The sequence below is a fragment of the Rhamphochromis longiceps genome, linkage group LG23, assembly GCF_057381845.1.
Source record: "Rhamphochromis longiceps isolate RC_006_pf linkage group LG23, R_longiceps_female_GT1.1, whole genome shotgun sequence".
In the NCBI taxonomy this organism is placed as follows: Eukaryota; Metazoa; Chordata; class Actinopteri; order Cichliformes; family Cichlidae; genus Rhamphochromis; species Rhamphochromis longiceps.
In genome coordinates, this window is record NC_140578.1 from 11,332,169 (window position 1) to 11,359,357 (window position 27,189).

General features: G+C 46.5%; 2 protein-coding genes across 4 annotated transcripts in view; both read left to right on the plus strand.

Moving 5' to 3' along the window:
* Window positions 1-16,813, plus strand: part of notch2 (notch receptor 2) — a 44,980-nt gene extending 28,167 nt beyond the window's left edge. For both annotated transcript variants that reach the window (XM_085398320.1, XM_085398321.1), the window contains exons 13-35: window positions 1,407-1,517; window positions 1,638-1,830; window positions 2,072-2,217; window positions 2,444-2,557; window positions 2,677-2,796; window positions 2,912-3,064; window positions 3,295-3,523; window positions 3,663-3,864; window positions 4,226-4,379; window positions 4,564-4,748; window positions 4,857-4,989; window positions 5,222-5,473; window positions 5,571-5,683; window positions 6,627-7,147; window positions 7,236-7,568; window positions 7,674-7,816; window positions 7,917-8,124; window positions 8,325-8,409; window positions 8,495-8,648; window positions 8,723-9,036; window positions 9,117-9,264; window positions 13,297-13,394; window positions 13,693-16,813. In XM_085398320.1, coding sequence (XP_085254446.1) covers window positions 1,407-1,517; window positions 1,638-1,830; window positions 2,072-2,217; window positions 2,444-2,557; window positions 2,677-2,796; window positions 2,912-3,064; window positions 3,295-3,523; window positions 3,663-3,864; window positions 4,226-4,379; window positions 4,564-4,748; window positions 4,857-4,989; window positions 5,222-5,473; window positions 5,571-5,683; window positions 6,627-7,147; window positions 7,236-7,568; window positions 7,674-7,816; window positions 7,917-8,124; window positions 8,325-8,409; window positions 8,495-8,648; window positions 8,723-9,036; window positions 9,117-9,264; window positions 13,297-13,394; window positions 13,693-15,144 — 5,561 coding nt within the window. In that variant the 3' untranslated portion in view covers window positions 15,145-16,813. The remainder of the gene's footprint in view (window positions 1-1,406; window positions 1,518-1,637; window positions 1,831-2,071; window positions 2,218-2,443; window positions 2,558-2,676; window positions 2,797-2,911; window positions 3,065-3,294; window positions 3,524-3,662; window positions 3,865-4,225; window positions 4,380-4,563; window positions 4,749-4,856; window positions 4,990-5,221; window positions 5,474-5,570; window positions 5,684-6,626; window positions 7,148-7,235; window positions 7,569-7,673; window positions 7,817-7,916; window positions 8,125-8,324; window positions 8,410-8,494; window positions 8,649-8,722; window positions 9,037-9,116; window positions 9,265-13,296; window positions 13,395-13,692) is intronic.
* Window positions 16,814-18,661: 1,848 nt separating this feature from the next.
* slc35a3a (solute carrier family 35 member A3a) lies at window positions 18,662-26,618 on the plus strand. 2 transcript variants are annotated; one of them, XM_085398322.1, is made up of 8 exons: window positions 18,662-18,998; window positions 19,095-19,311; window positions 22,209-22,363; window positions 22,450-22,572; window positions 24,409-24,577; window positions 25,089-25,207; window positions 25,350-25,483; window positions 25,576-26,618. In XM_085398322.1, exons 2-8 carry the CDS (start codon window positions 19,122-19,124, stop codon window positions 25,664-25,666), a joined length of 981 nt encoding a protein of 326 aa, XP_085254448.1. In that variant the 5' UTR covers window positions 18,662-18,998; window positions 19,095-19,121; the 3' UTR covers window positions 25,667-26,618. The 2 variants fall into 2 exon arrangements, with proteins under 2 accessions (XP_085254448.1, XP_085254449.1); XM_085398323.1 differs by having other exon boundaries at window positions 18,662-18,982.
* Window positions 26,619-27,189: the final 571 nt, after the last annotated feature.

Below are 27,189 nucleotides of genomic sequence, written 5' to 3' on the forward strand. Positions count from 1 at the left end.
AAATTGTGTCATGTGATATGTGGAACAAACACTGTGACGTTATTCATTGAGAAAAGCTTGAGAGAAAATGAAGTGTGATGAAAAGTCATTCTGAAACACGATAGTGTGGTCACCAAAGTACAAAGGAATGTAATCATTAGAACGGTTAAAATAGTTGTTAGTCTCTTAATGGCAGTTGTAGTTGCAGCAGTAGCCGTTCACACTGAACAGTTTTAGTTCTCATTCCTCATACAGCATTTTTAGAAGTATAAATGAGCTCTAACTGTGCTTCTGAGCATTTCTAAATAATCAATTTCACAAATGCTGTTTAAGTCCAACGTCGTGTAATTGAGTCTTCTGGTGACTTGTTTAAATTGAATGAAAAGATCCCGGTCCCTCACATCTAGAGCCTCTCGTGTAGTTTGAAGTCTACAGTACTCTTCAGTGTAGCAGTCACAAGTCTCGGTCAGGCGGTTAAACCAACGTTGCTTTCTGGATTAGTAAGATCTTCATTGTGTTTTTACCACCCCAAGGCTTGGTACTGAAGTCTTGCATTCAGGCTTCATTCTGCCACTTCCCCTCTTCTCAAAGTGTTTATGTTATTTTGTTCTCCTTCGCTCTGTTCACATTTAATCATCATTGCTCTAATGCTAATCACTGATGTCACACTTTAAAGCACTCCTGTGGTCTAGTTTTATTTGTATATATATATATATATATATATATATATATATATATATATATATATATATATATATATATATATATATATATATATATATATATATATATATATATATATATATATGTGTGTGTGTGTGTGGTCATATTTTCTCACATATTGCTAAATTCCTTTTTTTCTTTGGTCTCTTACCCCCTCTGGTGGTAACTGACATTCTGTCTATCTGCATTTGAATGGAAGGAAAAAGGTTTTTGGTACTGACCAGTACAGTATCTGTGAAGAGCAAAATGATTGCATTGTCCAAGTTAGTTTTAAAATTTGTCTGTCCTCTACGTGCAAGCAGTCGGTGACTGTGGTGAAGAAGAGCTTCACGGAAGAGACAGTGTGAGGGGCATATAGAGACCACAAGTAAAAGGACGATAAACAAACTTACCTGATAGCAGTTTAGCTTTTTAAAATCCATATATACTTGTGATCAAAGGCTGCCCCACAGAACATGAAGTCTTCTGGGTGTGCCGGACGTCCCAAAACTGGTCTCAGGCTAAGTCACAACAGCCAGCTGGTTCAAAGATCGTAGATTTTATAACAGCTGCTCATCGACTTTTCCTCTAATGCAACTCCTTACTCGCATTAATCATCAGATTATTTTATTGTGCCACTTTTATATATTCTAGTGAAAGGATAAACTCTTAAACCCGACTGTTGTTACACGACATGAATTTGTCTTTGTGTACTTTCTGCTCAGGTGTGAACTGTGAGATCAATGAGGACGATTGTGCCAGCAACCCCTGCGTTCATGGAAAGTGCCAGGATGGCATCAACAAGTACAAATGTGTTTGCACCCCGGGATATTCAGGTACGTTTTTGCCTCATGAACATGTATAAAAGGCCTCAAAGCTGAGGCAGAATAAAGTGGCCTGAAATCATCACGTGCCCTTTTGAGGCTACTAATTACCTTTAACTTGTTCTCTAACAGGATTAAACTGTGAAGACAACATTAATGAGTGCATGTCAAATCCATGTTTGAGCGGGGGAACCTGCCAAGACAAAATCAACGGGTTCCACTGCCTTTGCCCACCCGGCACCCACGGCCCTCTGTGCCTCTCTGGTAAAGACCATTGTGCTCATCAGCCTTGTCAGCACGGTCACTGTGTCGAACAGCAACACGGGTAAGTTATGTCTATACTGGTGTTTTGTGTTTTACATTATTGGGATAAGATACAGTCATTTTTATTATCGTGGGAATTTCATCCAATTAATTTTCTCACTACTGATAATTTGCACTTACTTCAGATAGATATGCAGGCATTGTTTTTTCCAGCTTGTCAGCATTTTTAAATGTAATATCTCTTCACATATATATATGCAGGAGCTAATGCTGTTACTGTGACATCTTTACTTTGTGTGAAGGTACCGCTGTGAGTGTCAGGCTGGCTGGGAAGGACAGCACTGTGAGCTGGAGAAGAATGAGTGTCAGTCAAACCCATGTCTGAATGGTGGCTCCTGTGTGGATCGACACAACGGCTACACCTGTCAGTGCAAACTTGGCTTTGGAGGTAAACGCCACCGCGATCTTTCGTTTTATATAAGAAGTATTTTAAAAATCTCCTCCAGTCCTTTCTGAATTGATGCACAGTGCAGAGGTTCATTTTCGTGCCTGTGTCAAATGCCTGTGCTCAGAGAAATTTCCAGTTTCAGCAGACTCTGTTTCTGTTGAGAAACTTTGCCGATATCAGCGAAACATCAAGTCTGACACGTTATTGTTGACTCCTCTTTGATCAGGTATTAACTGTGAGAAGAACATTGATGAATGTGCATCTGGCCCGTGTCTGAACCAAGGCGTCTGTTTAGATCTAGACAACGGCTACACCTGTCAATGTAGTCTGCCGTTCACAGGTCAGTGATGGCACATTTACTCGCTTGTAATGTCACAATTTTAAGCTGCTGTCTAGATATCACTTTGGAGAATATTTCCATATGCATGTTTTGATTATTACAAATCTCTGTGAAAATAGGTAAACACTGTGAGGTGGAACAAGTTCCCTGTGCCTCCCATCCATGTAAAAGGGGAGGTGTGTGCCATCCAACTCCAGATTACACCTCTTTCACCTGTCGATGTCCTAGCGGTTGGGAAGGTATGTGTTCGTCGGCATGCATTTGTGTGTGTGCTTGATGATGGCTGTCAGCCGTAATATTAGAACTACATTCCAATTGTTTTTGCTTTTTGTGTTTTTGTCCACACTTGCGTAGGTGCGCTTTGCAATGATGATGTAAACGAGTGCAAGAACAACCCTTGCAGAAACAGCGGTTGGTGCATAAACAGCCTGGGGAGCTACATGTGTAACTGTCTGTCTGGCTACAGTGGACACAACTGCCAGATAAACATTGACGACTGCTCACCGAGTGAGTTTAATTTGGTCACTTTATTGTCTTTGGATCCAATATCATCGTAACTTCCACCAGTCTTTTATTTAATTTAATGACGTTTAAAATAAATAACCATCAGCGGTTATTTAATAATAGCTCATAAAAGCCAAAGGTGCTCATACAGTTTGAGCCGTGCTCAGATGTGTGCTTGTTTATTCAGTAACTGGTTTAGTGAGCCTGTTCCTCCTCTCGTCTGTGTTCTGCAGACCCGTGTCTGAATGGAGGCTCTTGTAGGGACGAAGTCGGGAGTTTCGTCTGTGACTGTCGCCCAGGTTTTGAGGGAAAGCGCTGTGACGTTGAGATTAACGAGTGTGCCAGCCATCCCTGCAGAAACGGCGCCTCCTGCGAGGATTACGTCAACAGCTTTGTATGCAAGTGCCGACCCGGCTTTAACGGCATACTGTGTGAAAACAACATCCCCGAGTGTACTGAAAGGTAAGCGCCCTGTCGACACGAGAGATGCTGTCTCCCAATATGTGCGACCTGAGTACGAATACATACATATTTCTGCATCAGTAGATTTTAAAGACTTTCCCCGCCTAAAGCCCTGTTTTCTTTTTCTTCCTCCGTCCAGCTCGTGCCTCAATAACGGGTCTTGCATTGATGACATCGGTAAATTTACCTGCCGTTGTCATCCGGGTTTTTATGGTGAATTCTGCGAGTATGAGAAGAACGAGTGCGACTCTCAGCCCTGCAAGAACGGAGGCACTTGCACTGACGGTCTGGGTACCTACCGCTGCACCTGTCCCATGGCATACAGTGGACAGAACTGCCAGGTAAGTGTGCAGTGTGGGTCTGCATAATTCTGTAATTCCTTTGTAGGTACAAGGAGAGTTGACACATTTTAAAAGGCTAATGGGGTGTTGTCATTACCCCGCTGGGGTGCAGCGTTGACACCAAGTTTGTGAATGTGATAACTTGAGAACGAAGCTACTTATGAGCTTCAAATTGATACCATTGGTGCATCTACTTGGAGGCTGCTTCATTGCTTTCTGTAGAGCCACGACAGGCGGCCTCGTGCACTCAGATCTCTCATATTTGCTGTCTTGTTTTAAACAGTCGATGTCATCGAAGGGGCTGTGAGTTGTGCTGGTTTGTTTTTATGAAATGTTTTCAAAACCTTCTTTTTGTATGCAGAACTATGTGAACCTGTGCAGCCAGGTGCGCTGCCATAATGGTGGCTCCTGCTCACAGACAGCAACTTCCTGGACCTGCCACTGTCAGCCTGGATGGTATGGACGTTACTGTGATGTGCCCAACCAGTCGTGCCAGGATTTTGCCGCCAGGAAAGGTGAGGAAGTATTTTTTTGGCAGAGATATCAAGAGTGATAATGACCTACTGTTTATATTATTGCAAGGAAAATTTAAAATACTAAATGTAGCCCGAGGATTTTGTTACCTTCCTGCTTACAGTTTAATCACTGTAGTAGGCTGCCTCTGTACACGGTAAACTCATCATATGTGTTTGGCTGCAGGTCTGCAGTTGGAGAATATATGCAAGAATGCTGGCCGGTGTGAGAATGTGGGAAATGCCCACAAGTGCCACTGCCAGCCAGGATACACAGGCAGCTACTGTGAAGACATGGTCGACGAGTGTCAGTCAAACCCTTGTCGCAACGGTGCTACATGCAAGGACTATCAGGGAACGTATGAATGCATAGTAAGTGCACTCTCAGCTTGATATGTGTGCATGTGTTGGCAGGTTTTATGTTTAGGTTCTATATGCAAACAACTGAGCTAACCTCTGTGTTTTGTTTCATTGTCCCAGTGTAAACCAGGCTACCAGGGGGTGAACTGCGAGTATGATGTGGACGAATGCCACTCAAAGCCCTGTCTAAACGGAGGAACATGCATCAACCTCATCAATCACTTTAAGTGCGCTTGCCCACCTGGAACACACGGTACGTGCACATAATAGGAGATTAGTTTAACAGCTGAGGAAGCTTTAAACTTAAAGTATGGACAGAAAGTGATGCTAATGTTTGAGGATAACCTTTCCTGCTTCTTTAGTTGTTCTTGACGTGGGAAAGGAAATGTTGATTGGATGTTGTACTTTTCAAAAAAAGTTTCTTTTGTTGGATCTAAAAATAAAACTGAGTGCAAATTAAATGCTGTCTGTTCTGTATGTCGTAGGACTCCAGTGTGAATTTAACGTGGATGACTGTGCCCCCAAGCCTGGCTCTCTGGAGCCTCTCTGTAAGAATGGAGGACAATGTGAAGACGGTGTGGGCGGTTACAAGTGCAACTGCCCGGCGGGGTTCACTGGTGACCACTGCGAGGGGGATCTGAACGAATGCAAGACTCGACCCTGCCACAGTCACGGCAGCCTTGACTGCATCCAGTTGGTCGATAACTACCAGTGCCGCTGTCGCCTTGGTTACACGGGTATTTTCACATTAACCTCTGAAAACAACACAACAGCACCACAAGTAATTTTTGCTGTTTTTTTTAAAAAGGGGACGAAATGTGTTTGTTTCCTCAGGTCGTCATTGTGAATCCATGGTGGATCTCTGTCTGTCCAGTCCGTGCCGCAACGGAGGCGTCTGCTCTATGAACATGAGCTCGGTGCACGGCTACAGCTGTTCTTGTCCTCGTGTAAGTTCTCTTTAAAGCTGGCTGTTTTCTAATGTAAGCGATCTCCTCTTTATCCCTCATACGGCCTTTGCAGCTCTTGTTATTTGCCCGTTGTGCTCATCAGCTTTTAATAACTACTGGTTTCATTCTTATTCCTTAAACACTCCTCCATGAGTTTGTCCTGTAAGTGCTGGTGATAACAGCAAATGGAAAATGGCAGGCAGCCATAAGGCTAGAGTAAGACGAGCCTTCTTTGTTTTTAATAAAGAAATCCAGATATTTCTTTGATTATGCAGAAAGCAGCAGGGAACAGTAAAAGGCAAAGGGGGTTACCTCCATTCAGCTTCTGAAACTGATCCAGTGTAGAAAATGAATAATGGGATGAATTACTCATGATAGTGGTGAGATGCTGTGTTGTAAAGATGACTCAACTTCATGTTTCACTCTACATGCTCTTCATTTCACACACCAGCAGGAACATAATACAGCCTGTTTTTCCAGAAATGTAACCACAGGCTACAGATCAGTTATTCTACACATATATAAGTATTGCTGTACTTGGATGAGCAGGGTGAGGGATGACACTGTCACATTTCATAAGCTAGTTTGTCTAAAAAAAAAAAAAAAAAGCCTATAAAAACATATAAATGTTAATGATTGTCTTTGATTATGCTGCCGTGTAGCTACGGCCACGGCAACTGTCACATCTGTGGCGTGTAGCATTACAGCAGGTTGGCTGTTTGTCGTTCTTCTGCCTGAACGTCAGTGCGTGCTTTTTCTCTGCACTAACCTCTTGCTCCCTGTCTGTTCTCATGCTTGCTTCAGAGGGCCACACCATGGCTCAGGTACAGTAGAGTAGCAACAGTCTTGTAGGAGAAACTAAATGCTTGTTGTAAAAGTTTGCCTGATAAAGTAATATCTACTGCCTTACTATCACACCTAAACAGCATGTTGTGTTTTATAGGGCTATACCGGGTTGGACTGTGGGGAAATGCAGGACTGTGCAAAACAAGGATGCCAGAATGGCGGGCAGTGTGTGAAGATAGCGTCCGGCCATCTGTATTGTCAGTGCAGGTCGGGCTTCAGCGGGCCACACTGCGAGGTGAGATGTCCGTTGCCCTGCCAAAATGGAGGAACCTGCGTGAAAGACCAGGCATACCCGTTCCAGTTGAGCTGCCACTGCCCGCTCTACTTTTCCGGACGATACTGCGAGAACAGACAGATTACGCCGACGCCCCGGAGTTGTCCGTACGAAGACTGTGAAAGGCAAGCAGGAGACAACGTTTGTGACGATCTGTGTAACAACCATGAATGTCGGTGGGACGGAGGGGACTGCTCGCTTCAGAGGGAGCCGTGGACAAACTGCAAGGCCTCTGTTCCCTGCTGGGATCTCTTTAAGAACGGGCACTGCGATAAGGAGTGTGACAACCCCGGCTGCCTCTTTGACAGCTTTGAGTGCCAAATAACCTCAAACTCCTCCTGCAAGTATGTGACTCTCCCCTTGACTCTTCTGTAAACATGTGTTTAAAATCAAATCCTTACCTCTTGTTCTTGATTGTGATTTCTATGTAAGGTACGACCGGTACTGCGCGGACCACTATGGTAATAAAATCTGCGACCCGAGCTGCAATACGGAGGCTTGCAGTTGGGACGGCCTGGACTGTTCTGACATTCCTGCCAATTTTGCAGGCGGCACACTGGTTCTCGTGGTCCGCCTGCAGCCTAAGGAGCTGCTGGGAGACCTGAGGGGCTTCTTGCGCTACCTAGGAGCTCTGCTGCACACCAACGTTCAGGTGAAGCTGAACGAAAACAACGAACCAATGGTTCTGCCGTACTTCGGAGCACCAAAGGGACTGGGACAACATGCCCAGAGAAGCAAGCGGGAGCTGCACAAGGAGGTTATTGGGTAAGGATACGACAGACGCGTAATTTCTTGTCTGTGCATTTCTTTGCCAAATGAATCACAAATTTCTTGCTTACCGGCGACTGAATTTCACTTTTAATTGCACAGCTCCGAGGTGCACCTGGAAATAGATAACCGCAAATGTTCCCAGAGCCCCTCTCACTGTTTTTCAAGCACAGAAGAAGTCGCTTCCTTCATTGCAGCAGCCCATATCAAGGCTGACCTCCCTTACCCTCTAGTGTCTGTTGACAGTAAGTAAATCTGTCATTCAGAAATGAATGGAATATAAGTGCTTTATATCCATTTTCAAACTAAAACCTCTGTATTTACACTTGTCTTTGTACCATTCAGGCATTTCTTCCCCACCTCCACCTCCACCTCCACCACTGATGTTTCTGATTGGAGTGGCAGTGGTTGTTATTCTGCTCATCCTGGTGCTCGGGATGCTAGCAGCCAAAAGGAAACACAAACACGGCGTCCTGTGGCTGCCTGACGGCTTCATGGCTGCTACAAATGACAAGAGGAGAGAGCCTGTTGGACAGGATGATTTTGATATGAAGTGAGTTCACGTACAAATGAACACCGTGTGCGTAAAACAAGGTGGAGAGGTTAAGTGTGCTCAGGTGAAATATATGCTGTAATGCAAGAAGGTTGTTGTTGAAATGACCGCAATGAGCTTTCAGGGGACCATAGAGTATGACACAGATACAAGCAGGATGAGAGTCATTGTCTTCAAAGCTGCTTTTGTTTCTATATCAGGAATTTTAAGACTGATGGAAGCATGATTGATGGAAGTCAGAGTCAGAGATGGCTGGAAGACGAGGCTCCATCCAAGAAACCGAGAGTAAGTGAACAATAAAGACGTTTGGCGCATACGGAAAGGCTTTGGTCATTGTGAGTTTCACTCTGAGATCTGTTGCTTTTTATAGACTGAAGACAAGCCCTTGCTGCCCATCGCTCTGGACGGAGGTGTAGATCGAAGAGAGTGGACCCTGCAGCATCGCAAAGCTGCTGACATCAGCCTCACTCCTCCTCAGGCCGACCTGGACACTGATTGTCTGGACGTTAATGTGAAGGGACCCGGTAGGGGGACAAAAACCTTTAGATTTGATAATTTTTCAAAAATCTGTCTCGCTAATGAATCTTCACTCTTTCAGACGGCTTCACGCCGCTGATGCTGGCATCGCTGCGCAGTGCCGCCCCGGACTGCAGCCTGCATGGAGAAGAGGAGGAAGAGAGCGGAGATGAACCGGGACCGAGCGTCATCTCGGACCTGATCTCTCAGGGCGCGTCTTTGATTGCTCAGACCGATCGTACCGGAGAAACCGCTCTTCACCTGGCTGCCCGCTACGCCAGGGCCGACGCCGCTAAGAGGCTGCTGGACGCCGGAGCAGATCCAAATGCCCACGACAACATGGGGAGGACACCGCTGCACGCTGCTGTGGCGGCTGACGCTCAGGGAGTCTTTCAGGTGAGACGCCTCTGCGATCTGGTGCAGATCAGTGTGACGGCCAGTCGCGTTTTGTTCACTGTGTCTTTGCACCCTTTCAGATTCTAATCCGTAACCGTGCAACGGAGCTGGACGCCAGAATGAATGATGGCACAACTCCACTGATCCTGGCGGCCAGGCTGGCTGTGGAGGGCATGGTGGAAGAGCTGATCCACTGCCACGCTGACATCAACGCTGTGGACGACCACGGTCAGAAAACTAATCCTCTTCTTTGTCTGAAGCTTTTCGTATTTAATGTGTGAATAAATTCATTAAAGGATGTGAGTTTTAATGTAGTATGTTAGCAGGACTGTCACAGTCTGGCGAGAGCAGACTGTATGTATTGTGAAGAGTGGACCCAAAATGCAGACACCAAGGAACTTGGATCAAAACTTGAGTAACAAAAAGCGAGCCGTTTAATGAGGCTGGCAGAAAAGGTACAAATAATGGGCAAGGCAAACAGAAATAAAATTAACATTAACCTAAACTGGGAGAACTAAACAAACAACATGGAAAAACCTGGACATGAAACATGGCATGGAGAACATGGCGTGAACAACAGACGACCTGACAATCACACACTGAAAACAGAGGACTTAAATACACAGGAGGTGATTAGGGGAAGTGGAGACACATGAGGAAACAGCTGGCACACATGAACATAATGACGTCACAGTGGGAGAGTAAAACTGAACATGATGAACACAGAACACCAGACCTCTTCACAATAAAACAGGAAACATAATGAGACATAGACATGACAACCCGAACTTGACAACGTAAGACACAGACATGAAACGCATGAAGAGCAGGGGAGATTTAACATGGTTGGAAACACGAGGGGAAAATAATAACTAGAAACACTTAGGCATAATAATACAAACTTGATAACAAATGACACGCAGCATGAAACACGAAGGTTGAGGGGAAACTTAAATACAGGGGAAGAAAACACAAGGAGTCTAATAACCAAATGAACTTAGATAACCTAATGAACAAAATAAACTCAAACTTAAAACGCTGGGTCAAAAGACCCAGGATCATGACAGAGCCCCCCCTTCAAGGGCGGATTCCAGACGCCCAAAACCATGAACAAAGAAAAGAAGCAGCAAGAAAACAAACACGAAACAAAAACAACACAACCCACCCAGGGCGGGCGGTGGGGGCCCAGGATGGAGGGCCAGAAACAAAACAAAGAAACCGAAGCACTCAGTCCAAACACAAGGGCTTAAGAGTCCGAGACCCTGTTTCAGGAGGGCGACCATGATCTTGGCAGAAAAGGAGTTCATGGCACAGTAGTTCAGGTGGCCGACCTGGAGGCCGATGGCACAGTAGTCCATAGTTCAAGGGTTCAGGGGGCCGGCCATGTGGAAGGTGGCAGTGGAGAAGCAAGCATGGCTGGCCACACTCGGGAGGCTTGGCTGGCGGCCGGCGGTGACGTGGACGAGACCCGTCGGGTGGCTTGGCTGGCGGCCGGCGGCAGTGTGGACGTGGACGAGACCCGTCGGGTGGCTTGGCTGGCGGCCGGCGGCAGTGTGGACGTGGACGTGACCCCTCGGGTGGCTTGGCTGGCGGGACGAGCAGAGGCGTGGCGTCGACCACTGGCTGGGTCGTGGCTGGCGGGACGAGCACAGGCGTGGCTGAACCTCCAGCTGGCGCAACAGGACCAGGCGTAGCAGAAGCACAGGCAGAGGCCGGACCAGGCGTAGCAGAAGCACAGGCAGAGGCCGGGCCTGACGAGGCCGAAGACTCTGACGAGGCCGAAGACTCTGACGAGGCCGAAGACTCTGACGAGGACGAAGACTCTGACGAGGACGAAGACTCTGACGAGGCCGGGCCAGACGAGGACGAAGACTCTGAGGCTGAAGCCGGAGCCGGACCAGGTGGAGCAGGAGCAGCTGATGCAGAGGCCGGACCGGGCGAGGATGAAGGCTCTGAGGCTGCGGCTGACGAAGCACAGGCTGGAGCTGCGGCTGACGAAGCACAGGCTGGAGCTGCGGCTGACGAAGCACAGGCTGGAGCTGCGGCTGACGAAGCACAGGCTGGAGCTGGTCCTGGCGTAGCAGAGGCAGAACCAGGTGACAGTGAGGCAGCCACAGGTGGTGAAGCAGAAGGTGGCCAGACGGGCTCCTCAGGCCCTCCAGACGAAGCACGAGGCTGGACGGGCTCCTCGGGCCCGCCAGCAGACGAGGCACGAGGCTGGACGGGCTCCTCGGGCCCGCCAGCAGACGAGGCACGAGGCTGGACGGGCTCCTCGGGCCCGCCAGCTGACGAGGCGTGAGGCTGGACGGGCTCCTCGGGCCCCCCAGCTGACGAGGCGTGAGGCTGGACGGGCTCCTCGGGCCCCCCAGCTGACGAGGCGTGAGGCTGGACGGGCTCCTCGGGCCCCCCAGCTGACGAGGCGTGAGGCTGGACGGGCTCCTCGGGCCCCCCAGCTGACGTGGCGTGAGGCTGGACGGGCTCCTCGGGCCCCCCAGCTGACGTGGCGTGAGGCTGGACGGGCTCCTCGGGCCCTCCAGCTGACGCTGAAATAGGCTGCACAAACTCCAACTCAGCCCCTGGCTCCAATCTGGCCTGGATCTCGGTCCCACAGTGGCTTAGCTGAGCCTCATGGCTAGCACTTCCAGTGCAAAATGTCCTATAATTTGGCTTCTTGGAAGCAAAGTTCATAGCATGATCAATACACTGGGATGCTAGGTAGTTGTGCAGAGGGATAAGATATTCCGTGGAAGACTTGGCTGGTGATTTTTCAGTCTTAGTCATTTCATAAACATGCCCATGAACCTTTAAGGCAGTGTTTGTTCCAATATTGTCCTTAGAAAAAACGCGTGGATTCAGAATACAATCACCCACCTCATGTTGCTGTGAGCCGTGGTGACGACCTGGACGCCGCCTCCTCCTGGAAGCGGTGGTTGTGGAGGCCGGCGCCGCTACAGCTGAGGTGAATGTAGCACTGGAAGCAGCCACCGGTTGAGGTGAGGGAAACGCAGCACTTCTCTGCTGCAGTGGCGACATGGACATGGAGACAGGTGAGAGACTGAATAAGCCGACTCTTACTCCTGTAGCCGGTGAAGGAAGAGCTGCATCACCGCAGGGCTGGTGTGATTCAGCCTGCACACTGGGCACCTGCTCAGACGATGATGGTGAGGCAGAGGAGATCGTGGCTGTAGCAAACTTCTTTAAATCTGCAGGCAGGCAGTCCATAAAACCTGGGTTAGCCGTGGCTATCCGGGTCAACTGAGCCCGAATAGCCTCCTTCTCCTCCCCCTGCTTCCCTGCACAGGAGATAATCCAAAGTCCACGAAGCTGTGTAACACGAATCTTGAATTCAAAAAAGTCACTGAAATAAATGTCCGCTGGGTCCAGCATGGTCAGGTCGTTCTGTCACAGTCTGGCGAGAGCAGACTGTATGTATTGTGAAGAGTGGACCCAAAATGCAGACACCAAGGAACTTGGATCAAAACTTGAGTAACAAAAAGCGAGCCGTTTAATGAGGCTGGCAGAAAAGGTACAAATAATGGGCAAGGCAAACAGAAATAAAATTAACATTAACCTAAACTGGGAGAACTAAACAAACAACATGGAAAAACCTGGACATGAAACATGGCATGGAGAACATGGCGTGAACAACAGACGACCTGACAATCACACACTGAAAACAGAGGACTTAAATACACAGGAGGTGATTAGGGGAAGTGGAGACACATGAGGAAACAGCTGGCACACATGAACATAATGACGTCACAGTGGGAGAGTAAAACTGAACATGATGAACACAGAACACCAGACCTCTTCACAATAAAACAGGAAACATAATGAGACATAGACATGACAACCCGAACTTGACAACGTAAGACACAGACATGAAACGCATGAAGAGCAGGGGAGATTTAACATGGTTGGAAACACGAGGGGAAAATAATAACTAGAAACACTTAGGCATAATAATACAAACTTGATAACAAATGACACGCAGCATGAAACACGAAGGTTGAGGGGAAACTTAAATACAGGGGAAGAAAACACAAGGAGTCTAATAACCAAATGAACTTAGATAACCTAATGAACAAAATAAACTCAAACTTAAAACGCTGGGTCAAAAGACCCAGGATCATGACAAGGACAAGCATATCCCAACACAGGGACTTGCTGCGTTTACATTATTAGCTGTAATTTTAGCAGTAATAATAGTTTTCTAGCTAATGCGGCTCTGGTTCTTCTCTCATCTTCCCATCATTTTAGGTAAATCTGCTCTGCACTGGGCAGCTGCAGTCAATAATGTGGAGGCCACACTTGTGCTTTTAAAGAACGGAGCCAATCGTGACATGCAAGACAATAAGGTGAGATGTTTTGTTTTCATGTGCTGATTATAAATCACAACAAACACAAGGACAGTTATGAAATAGAGCTGTAAAGAAAAAATATCAGACTTTATTTGCAGAAACATATTTTCTCCCTAATATCTGTCAAAGATTTCAAAAGCTGCTCCGTGTTTGTTGTGTCGGCTGTGGGACACACCCTGTATGGGTTAAACTGACCGTGTAAACAAACTGTGGATCTGGTCCTGCTTTTCCTGTTTGTTCGTATTAAAATAGGAGCTCCTTACGCTGTGCTTACCGCTCCCTTTGCTTCTTTCAGGAGGAGACCCCGTTGTTTCTTGCAGCCCGGGAAGGCAGCTTCGAGGCGGCACAGGTTCTCCTCGACCACTACTCCAACCGCGACATCACTGATCATCTGGATCGGCTTCCCCGCGATACGGCTCAAGAACGCATGCACCACGACATCGTCCGTCTCCTGGATCAGTACAATCTGGTTCACAGTCCCCACAATGGGCCTAATCACATGGGTGGAGGAGGAAACTCATCTGTTATGTGTGGAGCCAATGGAGCAGGCTACATTGGCATGCGCCCTGGACCACAGGGGAAGAAGAGCAGGAGGGGCGGGGGCACAAAAGTAGGAGGTGTTGGTGGAGGGCCCAAAGAAATGAAAGACATGAAGGCTAAGAGAAGGAAGAAGCCTGCAGGAGGAGATGGGGCAGCTGTAAGTGCTGGGGTGGGAGCAGGAAATGGAGGAGGCACGGCAGCAGGAAGCACCAATGGCGTGAAGGCAGCAGGAGGCCTTCCAGAGAGCTCCGTCACCATGTCGCCCGTCGACTCCTTGGAGTCTCCTCACTCCTACGCAGGCGACGTTTCCACTGCCGTCTCCACCACGGCAAACTCCCCGCCCCTGCTGAGCAGCCCCACCTCCAGACAGATGCTGCCCCCTGTCAGCCACATGTTGGGACAGCAGCAGACCTGGGTGAGCATGAACAAACACGGATACAGCCCCATGTTCAGCCTGGTTCCTCATCAGATTCCGGGATCCCACCCCGGCATGGCCCAGCACCACGGCCAGGGTTGCAGCGTCGGGCTGACCCCCATGAACGTCACCGTGACCAGGGAGCAGCTGCCACCCATCGTCACCTTCCAGATGATGACTCCCGGAGCAGGCCAGACCATGCTGAAGCAGCCTCAGCAGGGGCAGGTGCAAGTCACGCAGTCCCAGGGTCAGAACCAGACTCAGAGTCACTCCCAGCAGGCTCCGGGGCACCTCCACTGCACCCCGGGGATGATATACCAGATCTCTGATCAGATGGCCATGGCTCACGGGCTCCCTCACACCCTGCAGCACCCACACACTGTCGGCCACGGAGGCCACGCAGGGATCGAGGGCCAGTCTCGGGCTCTGCCCTCATACCCGACCATGCAGAGCCCGGTGGATAAATACCCAACGCCTCCATCGCAGCACAGCTACACCACAGCGGGCTCGGAGGGCACCACGCCCAGCCACTCTGCCCACCCGCCCAGCGAGCACCCGTATCTCACCCCCTCGCCGGAATCCCCCGACCCCTGGTCCTCCTCTTCCCCGCACTCCAACTCGGACTGGTCCGACGTCACCACCAGCCCCACCCCTCTGGGGAACTCCCACCACACACTGCCGTCATCACACCACACACACATTCCAGAGCAGGTGCAGCTGCAGCCGCAGTCGCAGCAGATGCCGCAAGCGTCTCAGCAGCCTCAGCTCGGAAACATGCAGGTGTTTGCGTAGGCGGAAGAGGAAGAAAGCAGAAACCGACTGACTTTGGGGCTTCTGTGTACTCCTAGTAACACAATCAGTACGTTCTCACGTCTGTCTTTAATCCCTTATTCTTCTATAATAATCAATCACCTCTTATGTTATCTTCTCTTTGTACTTCAGAAGACTGTGTATAGTTTCTTAAACATTTTTGAGTAAAAGTCTTTTGGAGTTTTTCTCTGATCGAGTTCTTCTAAGTCCAGTGAGGCAGCCTTTGCTCTCTGCTGGCTGGATCAAGACTTTTCATGTTTTGGCACCAAACACATAAACTGATCATCGAGGAGCTTCTGACCAGCTGGTGCGGGATTAAAAAAAGACCGGCGAGAAAAGACTGGGCACTTCCTGCATTGAGATCGTCCGTCTCTGTTCAGTGTAATAAACCTGCCAGTACTAACACCTCATTGAAACCATTCACTTTAATACGATGGGTCATATTCAGTGGATATTTTTACTCTCAAAGGAAAACCACGTTTGTTGCATTCGTGCTTTCGCTGGGTTAAAGGGGAGCGGCACTGAGAGGCTGCTGTACGATCAGAAAAAACAACAAGTGCATGTAGCAAACGCACGGCGAGGCCTGCTGGGCGGTGCTGCATGGGTCTGCGCTTGTCATGTGAAAGTTTTCAAAGTATTTCAGAGGTTTGATGAAAGTAACATCTGCTAAACATCAAATATCTGCCTGCACACTTCAAAAGGTCAGAAAATGGAGCTCCACCTGCACGCTATCGCTGCAGTCCTCGGGTGGTGTAATGAGAGTGTGCGGTTGTCTCTCTGCAGGTGGTACAGCTGTATTTGAGTAATTAATACTGAAAAGCGTACATTAGTTTGTCACCAGATTCAGTGTGTTGTATATGAAAATGTACAGACACTCCGAGCATCTTCTGCTCGTTATATCTGAGCTTAGCATGTCTTTTGTTTTGTTTTTATATGAATACGGTGCACACTTCCTGTATAATTCTGAATCTCGCCGAGGCAAATCGCCACGTCTTTAAAGTGCCTCTGTTATAAATAGCGTCTCTTCCAAAGTTATATAACCATAGCTACAATCATTGCGTCTCCGCACCTCTAACGGTCGTAAATCGTGCGTAGAAGGAGAAAGTCACTTGTCTTCTTTCTTAAGGTCGATGTTGAGCTTTTATGTGGCTGCTGTGTTTAAAACAAAAAAGGACAATCGTTCAGCGTTCAGAAAAATCTCACATACCAAATTTTGTTTTATTCAGCCAAAAATATGAAACCTGTGTCCAAACTTGTCATTTGTTGTTCTTGTTTGAAAAGTCAGACACACAAAAGCTGCACCTTTCTGCAGAGTTGTATTTGTAGACCCAGCCTGAAAACTCCCCAAATCCACGTTTGTACGAATGTAGGGGCGCTCAGGCATCAGATAACTTTTTTTTGTATGAATCACAGCAGCTCCAGTGCATATGCAAGGTTATGAGGTCATGTCTATATTCTGTATATAAAATGTTTTTTTTAAGTTTACTGTACTCTTCTCTGTTAACCAAATAGCCCGTAATATACCTGCAATATGAAGTAGTTGTTACCGTGTTTGTGTGTTGTAGAACTAAAACTGATCAAATCTGTTGGATTAAAAAAACAAAACAAATGATCGAACGAATGCTTTACTGAAATAAAGCCAAGATCTCCACACACGAGTGCACGTGCTGTCTTGTCCTGGAGCATCTTCGTGTCTCGGCAGGTTTTTACAGGTGTGTCATTTGCAGGTGGATTTTTTTTTTAGGGCCTCCATGTTAGACCTGGTAGATGTAGCATCGTGTTTTTCGCTCTGCCTGGTAAATCTGCCATTTCTGAAGGTTAAACTTGAGTCAGAGGCTTTATTGTTTTGTCCTAATTGATTCAGGCTTCATCTGCATGAATCCTCTTGGTAAGCGGTAAATGGATGCTATTCATATAACACATTTCTGCTCCTACTGAGCACTTAAAGCCACGTGTATACAGTGCTTTTCTTTATGCACACATGGATGCTCTTTAATCCCTCCTCAGACGCACAGTGCAGACGTTGTACTGCCAATAAAGCACAAAGGTTTGAACAGTGCCTGGGATTTGGATAGAGTATTTTCATATAATTCACATGTATTTATGTACTGTTGCATCACTACATAAATACACCAAAGAAGCCAAACTGAGTCATTTCTGTCCTTTAAATCTGCATTTGAAACTACAGCAGTGTCTCTGGGTACTGCTCTGCAGGTCAAAGGCAGGGAAGTGGACATGCAATGCCTACAGATAATTAAGTTATAATACTTTTGCTTTTTACAGTTACACAGATCGATTGAAAACACGATTGCATGTAAATGAGGCATTTGTGAAATGCTCATAAACAGGGCCCCAAACATCAGATAATAAACACAAAATACAGCATTTTGAATTTTATATAACCAGGAAGAACAAAAAGACTTTATGCACAAATCCATGCAACAAGTACAAGATATGAAAATAAAACACAGAAACAATCAAAATGTGTAAGCTGCACTGTCAATAAAGGATGAATACCTTAAACAAAAGAAATATTAACACGGCCTGAAGTTACTGCATCCAAGTCATCTATAATCACCTTACATTCCTGAAGTTTTAGTTGACTGCAGATTATTCGAGGAAGGCGCTGCAAACCTGAATTCAGTGCGAACCTTTGGGACAGATGAGTGAATCCTGGGACTTTGTAACTTCCAACATTTCTCTGCTGAATGCAAACCAAGAATAGGCTTTTAAATAAGAAGATCTCAGTGGTGGTGACATAATCACTGGTGTAAAGACAGATTTAGAGAGCCTGCAGAGGTCTGTGGACGTCTGTAGGTCACAGTAAAACTTGTAAGATATTAAGTGTTTATTTCTTTTCCTCTGTGTTATACGTCTGTCTCTCCGTGTGGCATTTGCATGTCTGTGTGGGTTCTCTGGCTTCCTCAGACCAACTGCATGTCAGTCCAGACGTGCAGTCGGGAGGTTATGTGAAATGCACTCGCTTTCTGCATGTTCCTTTATGGCTTACAGACACACACACTAACTCATACCCTACCACACTTAAACACACAGACACGCACCAAATCTCGTCCAGGAGATACATTACTGTCAGGAGTCTTTTTGCTTCCTACTAATGTAAGAATCCTTCCAAGGAGACAGATTAAATTCTATTACATGCCTCAGTGTGTTTCTATGTATATACTGTAGTTTATTTCATTGGTAGCCTGTCCAGGATGTACCTGGCCTCTCACCCTATGGCAGCTGGGATAGGCTCCAGCCCACCTCCGCGACCCTGAAATGCACTATAAATGGTCAGGCATTGAGAAAAATGTTCCATCTCATTAACTTCAGAAGTTTAAAACCTTTACTGAAAATGCAAATCGTTTAAATGCATAATAATAATAATAATAATAGAGTCAGATATTTTCTGTTTGGAGTTTTCTCCCGTTTATCCTGCCGAGGTGCTGTTCCGTGTCAGCCCAGCAGGAGGCAGAGTCTCACACGAACCCGAAAACGACGAGAACACGAAGAAGAGTTGCTAACGCGGAAGTCGTCCGGGATCTTATCTTCACCTGGCTGGAGTTTTCTTCCCCGTGCAATTTACTCTTTCCTCTGGTGGACGTTTTAAGCGGGATGGCGGGTCGTGATGCATTGGTCGGTGCGAGCGTGCTGAAAAGTTAACGGGCGGTTGATATCCGGTGCGGGTCAATGGACGCCAGGACCTGAGCTGCTGTTTTGACAGCTGTGGTGATCCGCCAGCACCGTGTCCATCTGTCCGTGTGAGGAGCCGCAGAGAGCGGACAGCGCAAGACCGAACTGAGCGTCTGCAAAGTTACTGGTGAGCGGACCGAAAGGTGAGACCAACCGTCGGCATTTCCCACCGCCTCGGAGTAAAACACCTGCTCCTGTTCTTGCACCCCCCGGCTCTGTTCTCCTCTGCTCATCTTCAGTCTCCAGCTGCTCGCCGAAACGTGGCCATGGCTTCTCCCCGGCTCAAGTACCTCTCACTGGGTGTGCTGGTGTTCCAGACCACCTCCCTGGTGCTCACCATGCGTTACTCCCGCACCCTGCAGGCCGAGGGCCCGCGGTACCTGGCCTCATCAGCGGTGGTGGTGGCCGAGGTCATGAAGATCCTCACCTGCGTCCTGCTGGTCTTCAAGGAGCACAGTGAGTCCGTGTACACAGCTCCCGGCACCGGTCCTGTCATGTGTGATAAACTTTAGGCCACAGTGAAGTGTTATAAATGCTCAAACAAGTCCAGCTGGATGTGAGCAGGAACCATCACGGTGCCGTCTGAGGTCTGGCTTCTTTGATCTGTAAAGCACAAATCATGCTGGGCTTGTTGTTTAATCCCAGAACATGAAAGATGATTTAAATGTTAAATATGCTTGTGGCTGAGCAGCTCCTGCAGCAGGAAGGCAGTTCAAACTGATCCAGTGATCCAGGACCAGCACTGTGAATGCTTGTGACTAAAGTGATTTTTATCTTATTTCAGCTTCAGTTCTGTGTTTGTTAATAACTTCACCTGTTCAGAGTTTACTGATGTTTTCTTCATCAGAGGTCATTTTTTCCCGATTACCTGAGAGGTTCTGTTTCTGAGGTAATCAGGATGAATTCTGAGAACTTTCACTAAAACTACAGAAAACAGGGATTCGCACGTCCATGTGAGCTTCCTGATTGGATATCATTAGTCCAAAAAAACAAAACAAAAAACAACCCTCTAGCTGGGCTGTCGTGTCTTGTTATTTTATCTTCCACCCGTGGGTCTTCGTTTCCCTGTGCCTTGCTTCGCTCCGGTGCCGTATTTGCTTTGTGTCTGGGTTTTCTGTCGTGACTGCCTCACACGTGCTGTTGATCTTTGTCTCTTTGCAGAGTTTCAAACATCTCGTGTGCACAGATGGTCACGTGATACTCGTTTACAGGCCTCTTATTTCAGACAGAGTCTTTTTAACACGACTGAGACTGAGAGTCCTGCTTTAAATTGGAAATGTGTCAGTGTGCGTGCAGCCTGAGGATTTGCAGTCAGGTTTGGTGGACTGTTCCTGACGTGCTGAAACTACAGTTGGTGGGTTTTCTGGATCAGTGAGGCTCAGAATTCGTTTTTGGCTAATAGCAGTCTTTTTTTCTGAAAACTGAAAAGTACTTCATTCACTGATCAGCAAATACAGATGTTTTTAGACACAGTCTGTTTTCAGAGGCTCGGAAGTAGGGCTGCCACAAACGATTATTTTGATAGTCGACTAGTCACCGATTATTTTTGTGATTAGTCAACTAATCAGATCATGCATCCATTGTACGTAAAAAAAAACCAGACAGTTTATTGCACCAGTATGCATCTGCTCGTATATAACTATCACTAGCTTATAGCTTGAAGTGTTTAAGGTATGTGCTAACTAAAAATAAAGACAAGATGGTAATTAAATTTTAATGAAATATGCAGATTGTTTCCCTGGAGTTCAATAAACTCAGCCGATTTACTCAGGAACAAATAAAATACTGAAAAAAGCCAAATAATAACATTAAGTTATCTAAGTGACTTGTATATCATGTTTAACCTGAGTAGCGAAAGACAACGGTGGGTTTGAAAATGATTTGCCCAGAGTCCGGTGTTCTCACCAGCTCTAGTTAGCCTTGCCCCCGGCTCGCTATCGAGCTGGTGGGTAACAGACGTCTCCGAAAACGTCGGAGCGCTTTTGAAAATATGTGGCGTCTTGATAAACTGAACAGATATTTGAAGTTTACACAGCTACATTCTCGCCTGAAAACACGTTAAACGTTAAAAGAATAATAAGAGTAGTATTAAAACTAACTAGCTACCGCCATTGTTGGAAACTGAGCTGGGCCGCGCTATGAATTCTGGGACACGGCTTCTTCTTCTTCTTCGAGGTTTAACGGCAGCTGGCATCCTTGTACATGTAGTGCTGCCATCTTCTGTTTCAGTCCGTTATTACACTCTTAAATCCTACTATTTATTCCTGCGTCTTTTGGGATCTTACAAAGCTTCAAATGACTCGTCGACTATTAAATTAGTCGTCGACGATTTTGATAGTCGACGTAATCGTGACTAGTCGACTAATCCTGGCAGCCCTACTCAGAAGTAATTGGACGACTGCCTGAAACCGTTTCATTGCCAGGTGAGGCGTGTTCCCTCAAAGTATATCATTGTTGTTTTTGTGATATTTCTTTTTCAGTGACCAGTAAAAGTCTGAGCCACTTAAACGGTTCTGTTATTGAATTATTATCACTAACATTAATTATTAACATGTGCTCAGGAAACAGACGTTCATTAACTTGAACTTGAATGACGGGAAGAGAAAAATATGGAGGAGGAGAAAAACGACTCAGGATCTGAACAAATAGCACATTGTCTGTCAACCGCAGTGGAAGCAGCATTATGACCTGGGCGCGTACGTCCGGGTCTTAGTCACCGGAACCAGCCCACTCACACTTATTGATGATGTGACTGCTGATAGAAGCAGCAGGATGAATTCAGATTCAGCCAAATGCTTCAAAACAAAACTGTCTTAAGAGCCTGAGTATGCTGCAAAAGCAGCCCGAGAGGTTCTCACAGCAAAGAAATGTGATGGTCTTAACCGCCAGGGCAGTCAGCTGATGTCACTTCAAGCTTTTCAGCTATTAAACACTAAACTGGAGGCAGAAGAAAGTAAAGATAGCTGCCGTGCCGGGCTCACGGAACATCTCAAGGAAGGAGACGCAGGATTTGGTGATGGCTGTGACTTTAAAGCTAAAAGTCGGCACTGCAATTATGTCTTGGTTGTTTTATTTAAAATCCAAGTTCCTGGTTCTGGCTGTAAAGCTGGATTTCTGAGCCTGGACTAACAGGAGCTCGTCAGGCGGTGTGTTTCTTGCGACGGGCCACAGCTTGGGCCAGAGAGACCACTTCTCTTTTTACTTTCTGAATATTAAAAACTGTGACGGGGAATCCTCAAGAGGCACCGAAGCGCTCAGTCATCTTTGCGTACTTTGATTTCACTCTAAAGCTCCAAGCTTGGTTAGAATTTGTAATCTATATGTGTGGTTTGTGTCTTCTTTCCATGCTGCAGGTTACAGCATGCGCGCTCTCAACAGCGTCCTCCGTCAGGAAATCATTCACAAACCCGTAGAAACACTGAAGCTGGCGATCCCCTCAGGGATCTACACACTGCAGAACAACCTGCTGTATGTCGCCCTCTCCAACCTGGACGCAGCCACCTACCAGGTAAGCAGCACGGCAGGTTAATCTGCGGGCCTCATGACCGCCGTGACGACCGGAGGATTGATCGCTTGTTCCTTTGTCTCCATCAGGTGACGTACCAGCTGAAGATCCTGACCACGGCCCTGTTCTCGGTGTCCATGCTGGGCCGCAGGCTGGGCGTGTACCAGTGGCTCTCGCTGCTGATTCTCATGGCTGGCGTGGCCCTCGTGCAGGTGCCGTGCATCTCGAATCACTGTTTCACCATTTCTTGAGACAATCAGCTTTTATTTGCTGTCTTAAAAAAGCTAAATGTGTAGAGATAGTCAGACATAAAACACAGGAATGAAAATGCACCTCTAAGGCTGAAGGAGGCGAGCTCAGAGATGTTTTGAGGCTGACAAAAAGACATTCAGGAAGTAAAATGGATTTGTGTATTCAAATCACAGTAAGCTACTTTACTTATGTTCACTCAGCTCAGAGAGAGACTGGAAAAAAGCAGTGTGTGCACGCAGCTGACACTTTAGTCCCCTTTGTCTGCTGAGCATTTACTCACTGAGTGTGCTGTTTTTTTGTTTTTTGTTTTATTTGTTCTGATATTTAAAGGCCAAATAAATAATGAGGCTTGTACTAGAAGACTGAGTAAATGTTGGCTGCTGATGAATGATGTGTCAGAGGAGGAATGACTGTTTTCATATCACCTCCTCCTCCTTGGCTAAACAAAGAAAATGGCAATCAGTTGGCTTTACACTTATTCTGAGAAATATTTAGCCGTGAACGGATCTGTTTGTCCAAGGTACGTGCAGGAGTGACCGTGGCTTATCAGCGGCACTCCACGAAGGCTCGCACTCACATCAGATATGATGCTAAAGAGCAACTGTTCTGTTTCCATCTCAGACCCTACAAACACACAGAAAACAGAGTCTGCAGAGAAACCCCGCTTCTGTTTCGCTGCTCGTTTCCAAGCTGGTGCTGTTACTTTTCACCCAGCGAGGTTTGTTGCGGAGCTGATGGTGCTGATGTTGGAGGAATATACCAAACAATAGCTTCACTTTGTCCTGAATCTTTATTTATCCAAAGATGAAAGTGTGAGATTTCTTCCTTTGCACATTCAAAGCTCAGCATCATCTTTTTTGTGCATTAATGCCTGTGTTTTCCTGCTTACTGCAGCACATCACACAAGAAGTCTCGCTCTGCAGCTTTTTCACAACGCAGCAAAGCTGTGACGATGCCGTGTCTGAATATTAGGTACCCGGCATGAGGGATTCAGTGAGACTTCACTGTGAATGATAATCATTACACAAAGTTCCAGTTTACTAAGTACATACGAGTTTCTCTGGAAGGCGCACGTTGTATCCGCTGGATGTTTCATTGGATGTAAAATACACAGCCCAGGTTTGTTTGTTTTCTCTGGACATCATCACGTCGAACCCTGTGACACACTGGATTGTGTAGCACTTATTATTTTTGCAGCATGTACTTTTATTCAGCAGGAGATGTGCAAGAGAAGAGAAGTCTGCTCCACGCAGTTATCATAGACTGTATCTAAATGATGGAGGAGGCCATAGCGGTGTTACGCATTGGCTCCTGTTTGGAAGCTTGGGTGACTGAATGTGGATGAGAGGTGTAAGTCATGAGCCAGGACCCACCTGCTAGTCAAAGTAACTGTGACCTTTAAACGGGTGAACCTGGATAAAGTGTACTTCAGTATTGAACCAATAAAGAAGCTTGTTTCTGCTTCCAAGACGGACGTTTCTCTCTGCAGTCACGTTTAGAGCCAGAGAGCTGGGGGTGAGATTTGGTCTGGTTCTGTCAAATTGGCCTCTGAGCATCTCTGACGCTGGCCTGTCAGTCTTTTAAAAACTAAAACCTAAAAGCTGCTGTGCTACAGGAACTCGAAACACACAAAGCACACTTTGGACTGTTTCGCCACATTTTGAGGTGGATAATCATTCCTTGAAATGTTTGTTGGGTTACGATTTAACTTCCTAATCGTACATGTGGGGAGAAGAAAGCTCGAAAGAGTTTTTTTCACCTGTTAAAATTTAAGGCTCTCCGGTTTGTGCTTGCAGTGGCCCTCTGACTCTGCCTCCGAGAAGGAGGCCCCGTCTGCTGGCTCCCAGTTCGTCGGCCTCGCCGCAGTGCTGGTGGCGTGCTTCTCCAGCGGCTTCGCTGGTGTCTACTTTGAGAAGATCTTGAAAGAGAGCAAACAGAGCGTGTGGGTCCGCAACATCCAGCTGGGTTGGTATCTATCACCAGGCAAATCAGTTGTGAACTGATATATACAGCCTGTATATGTTCTTGAAACGCAGTCCAGCGCAGTAAAAAGTATGAAAAATAAAGTGGAGGCCAGAAGAACAATGATCTGAGATGCTGTTGCTTAAAAGTGATAAATGGACCAGGAAGCTCCCATGTGTGCAGCGGTTCCTCGGGTCTTTGCTCGGGGAGCCAGCTGGGCTTTTTACCCTCCGATATGTTTCTGTTAGATGAATGTTCCTGTCTAGTTTATTTTTATCCTGGAACGTGTGAGTATGTGCTGAGTCTCCTGCGATTCCCACTGAGCTTACAGCATCTTCACCTGTGTTAAACCTCAGAGCCTCAGCAGCAGGAACAAGAAAGACGATCAAAAACGAGAATTTAATCATTAATTTAGGCCTGATTTTAGTGGAAATATTCTTGATATATTACTTAAATAATAGAAAACAGCAGTGTTGGGAATGTCGCTCTGAAGTGCTCCGTCCCTGCGTTTCAGGGATGTTCGGCCTGGTGTTCGGGCTCCTCGGGATGATGGCCTATGATGGGGAGCGAGTGAGGGAGTCTGGAATGTTTCAGGGATACAACACGGTCACCTGGACTGTTGTAGCACTGCAGGTAACTTTCACTCGCTGTGCTGTCGCGTATATTGTCGAACTTCTGGGCTAACAGACTGTTTAAAGCTGGGGCTCGGACTCCCCGTTGGCCCTACAGGTCATGCCTCTGTCCATCTGTGTCTCCGTGTTTGTTTTCTCTTCAGGCCCTGGGTGGTCTGGTCATAGCAGCGGTCATCAAGTACGCAGACAACATCCTCAAGGGCTTCGCTACGTCACTCTCCATCATCCTGTCAACGCTGATATCGTACTTCTTGCTGCAGGACTTTGACCCAACCAGGTAAAGAAAGCAGTCGCTATTTTTTTTTCTCCGTTTTTTCCTTTTCGCTTTTCTTTCTTTCAGCTCAATGAGTTTTCTGCTCTTGCCTGCAGTGTTTTCTTCCTCGGGGCCGTTTTAGTCATCGCGGCCACTTTCCTGTACGGCTACGAAGGCAAGCCTTCCCCCAATCCCAGCAGGGCGTAGGACACACGGCTGAAACTACAGCAGCTGCGGGAGGTCGTGAAGACACGAAGGGAAAGGAGGACTGGACTGCCTTTATGTTTTCACATATAGTGTGAAAACATAACGGAGGATGTAAGCAGGTTTGGATCAGAGGAAGGTTTGTTTTGTTTTTTTTAAATTTTATAACAACGCTGTGACAAGTCTCACACCAAAAGTGCCTCAGCTGAGAAGGAGAAGCAAGGAGAGACGAAACCAGGAGGGCGTTTTACTTTTCTTCTGTGATTACAACAGCGCACATAATCCAGCTGCCACGCCCGGTGAAGGGAAACTGGACCGACTGATTGTCTTCACCAGGAACTAGTTTGACTGCCTGTTAGTCTTACGGCCACATCAGTCACCCAGTGTAACAAAGGAGCAAAGAACCAGAGGGTGGGCCTTTCTAACTATTCTTCCAAGCCACATTTGCCACGTAGCCCAGTGGCTGCCGCCTTCACCTCGGGGTGTTTAACGCTCTAACAGGTACTCCTGTCCTGTTTAAGCTCAGAGTCAGAATGAGCTTCAGCTCTGAAACTACAACACCAAGCGGAGACGTTACACTGAATATTGGAAATCATGTTAATGTTTGGTGTAAGTATTAGCACTGTTGACATTTAAATCTATAAATTAATTGGCGGTTTAACTTATTCATTAGGCTTAGCTTAGTTTTCAGAACCACTGTTGACGGTTAGCGTGTCCTCTGCCTGTGTAACAGTGTCATTTGGTGATTTTTGTGGCGGAATAATCAGAATGTGGTCCAATGAAACTGAAGCTGGTTACATCATTTACAGAGAAAGTAACGTTTGATTTGATGATTTTTTTTTTTTTTTTTTTTCTGAAACTACTTTTTTTTTGGGATAAAGCGGGTATAATTAAGAACTTTATTATTTTAATTACCAGTATGTGAATCTTTTATAAAAAAAACATGCTTCCTTTGACTTATGTGCATGTGTCATTGTGTGTCTCCTCTTTGATCATTCTTACTTTACCACAACACACGGCATTTACATTTTCTACCCCAACACATAGACTCTATATAAAAGATGGATACCTGCTTTCAAATCTGATGTCATTGGCTGCATGGATGTCCAAATTATTTGGTTCCTGTGACATCGCTGAGGGTTAAAAAACAAAGTATTTTATCCTCATTTTTTTTCCACAATTTTTTTAATTTTTTGGAGCAATTCACATAAATGCATTTTCGCATCACATTTTCAAAACTCACTCGGTGAGTCAATCTATTTCCTAACAATAAAAGATGCCCAAAAGTGCACCAAACTGCAGTCGAAAGTACCTCTGAGGTGATCCATTTGTTAATAACAACCATGAGGTTCGTCATGGATCTGCTGCGTAGTTTGGATGACGCGCTATTAGGGCTGCCACGATTAGTCGACTAGTTACGATTACATCGACTCTCAAAATTGTCGATGACTAATTTAATAGTCGACGCAATATTTGAAGCTTTTGTAAGATCCTGAAAGACGCAGGAATAAGTAGTAGGATTTAAG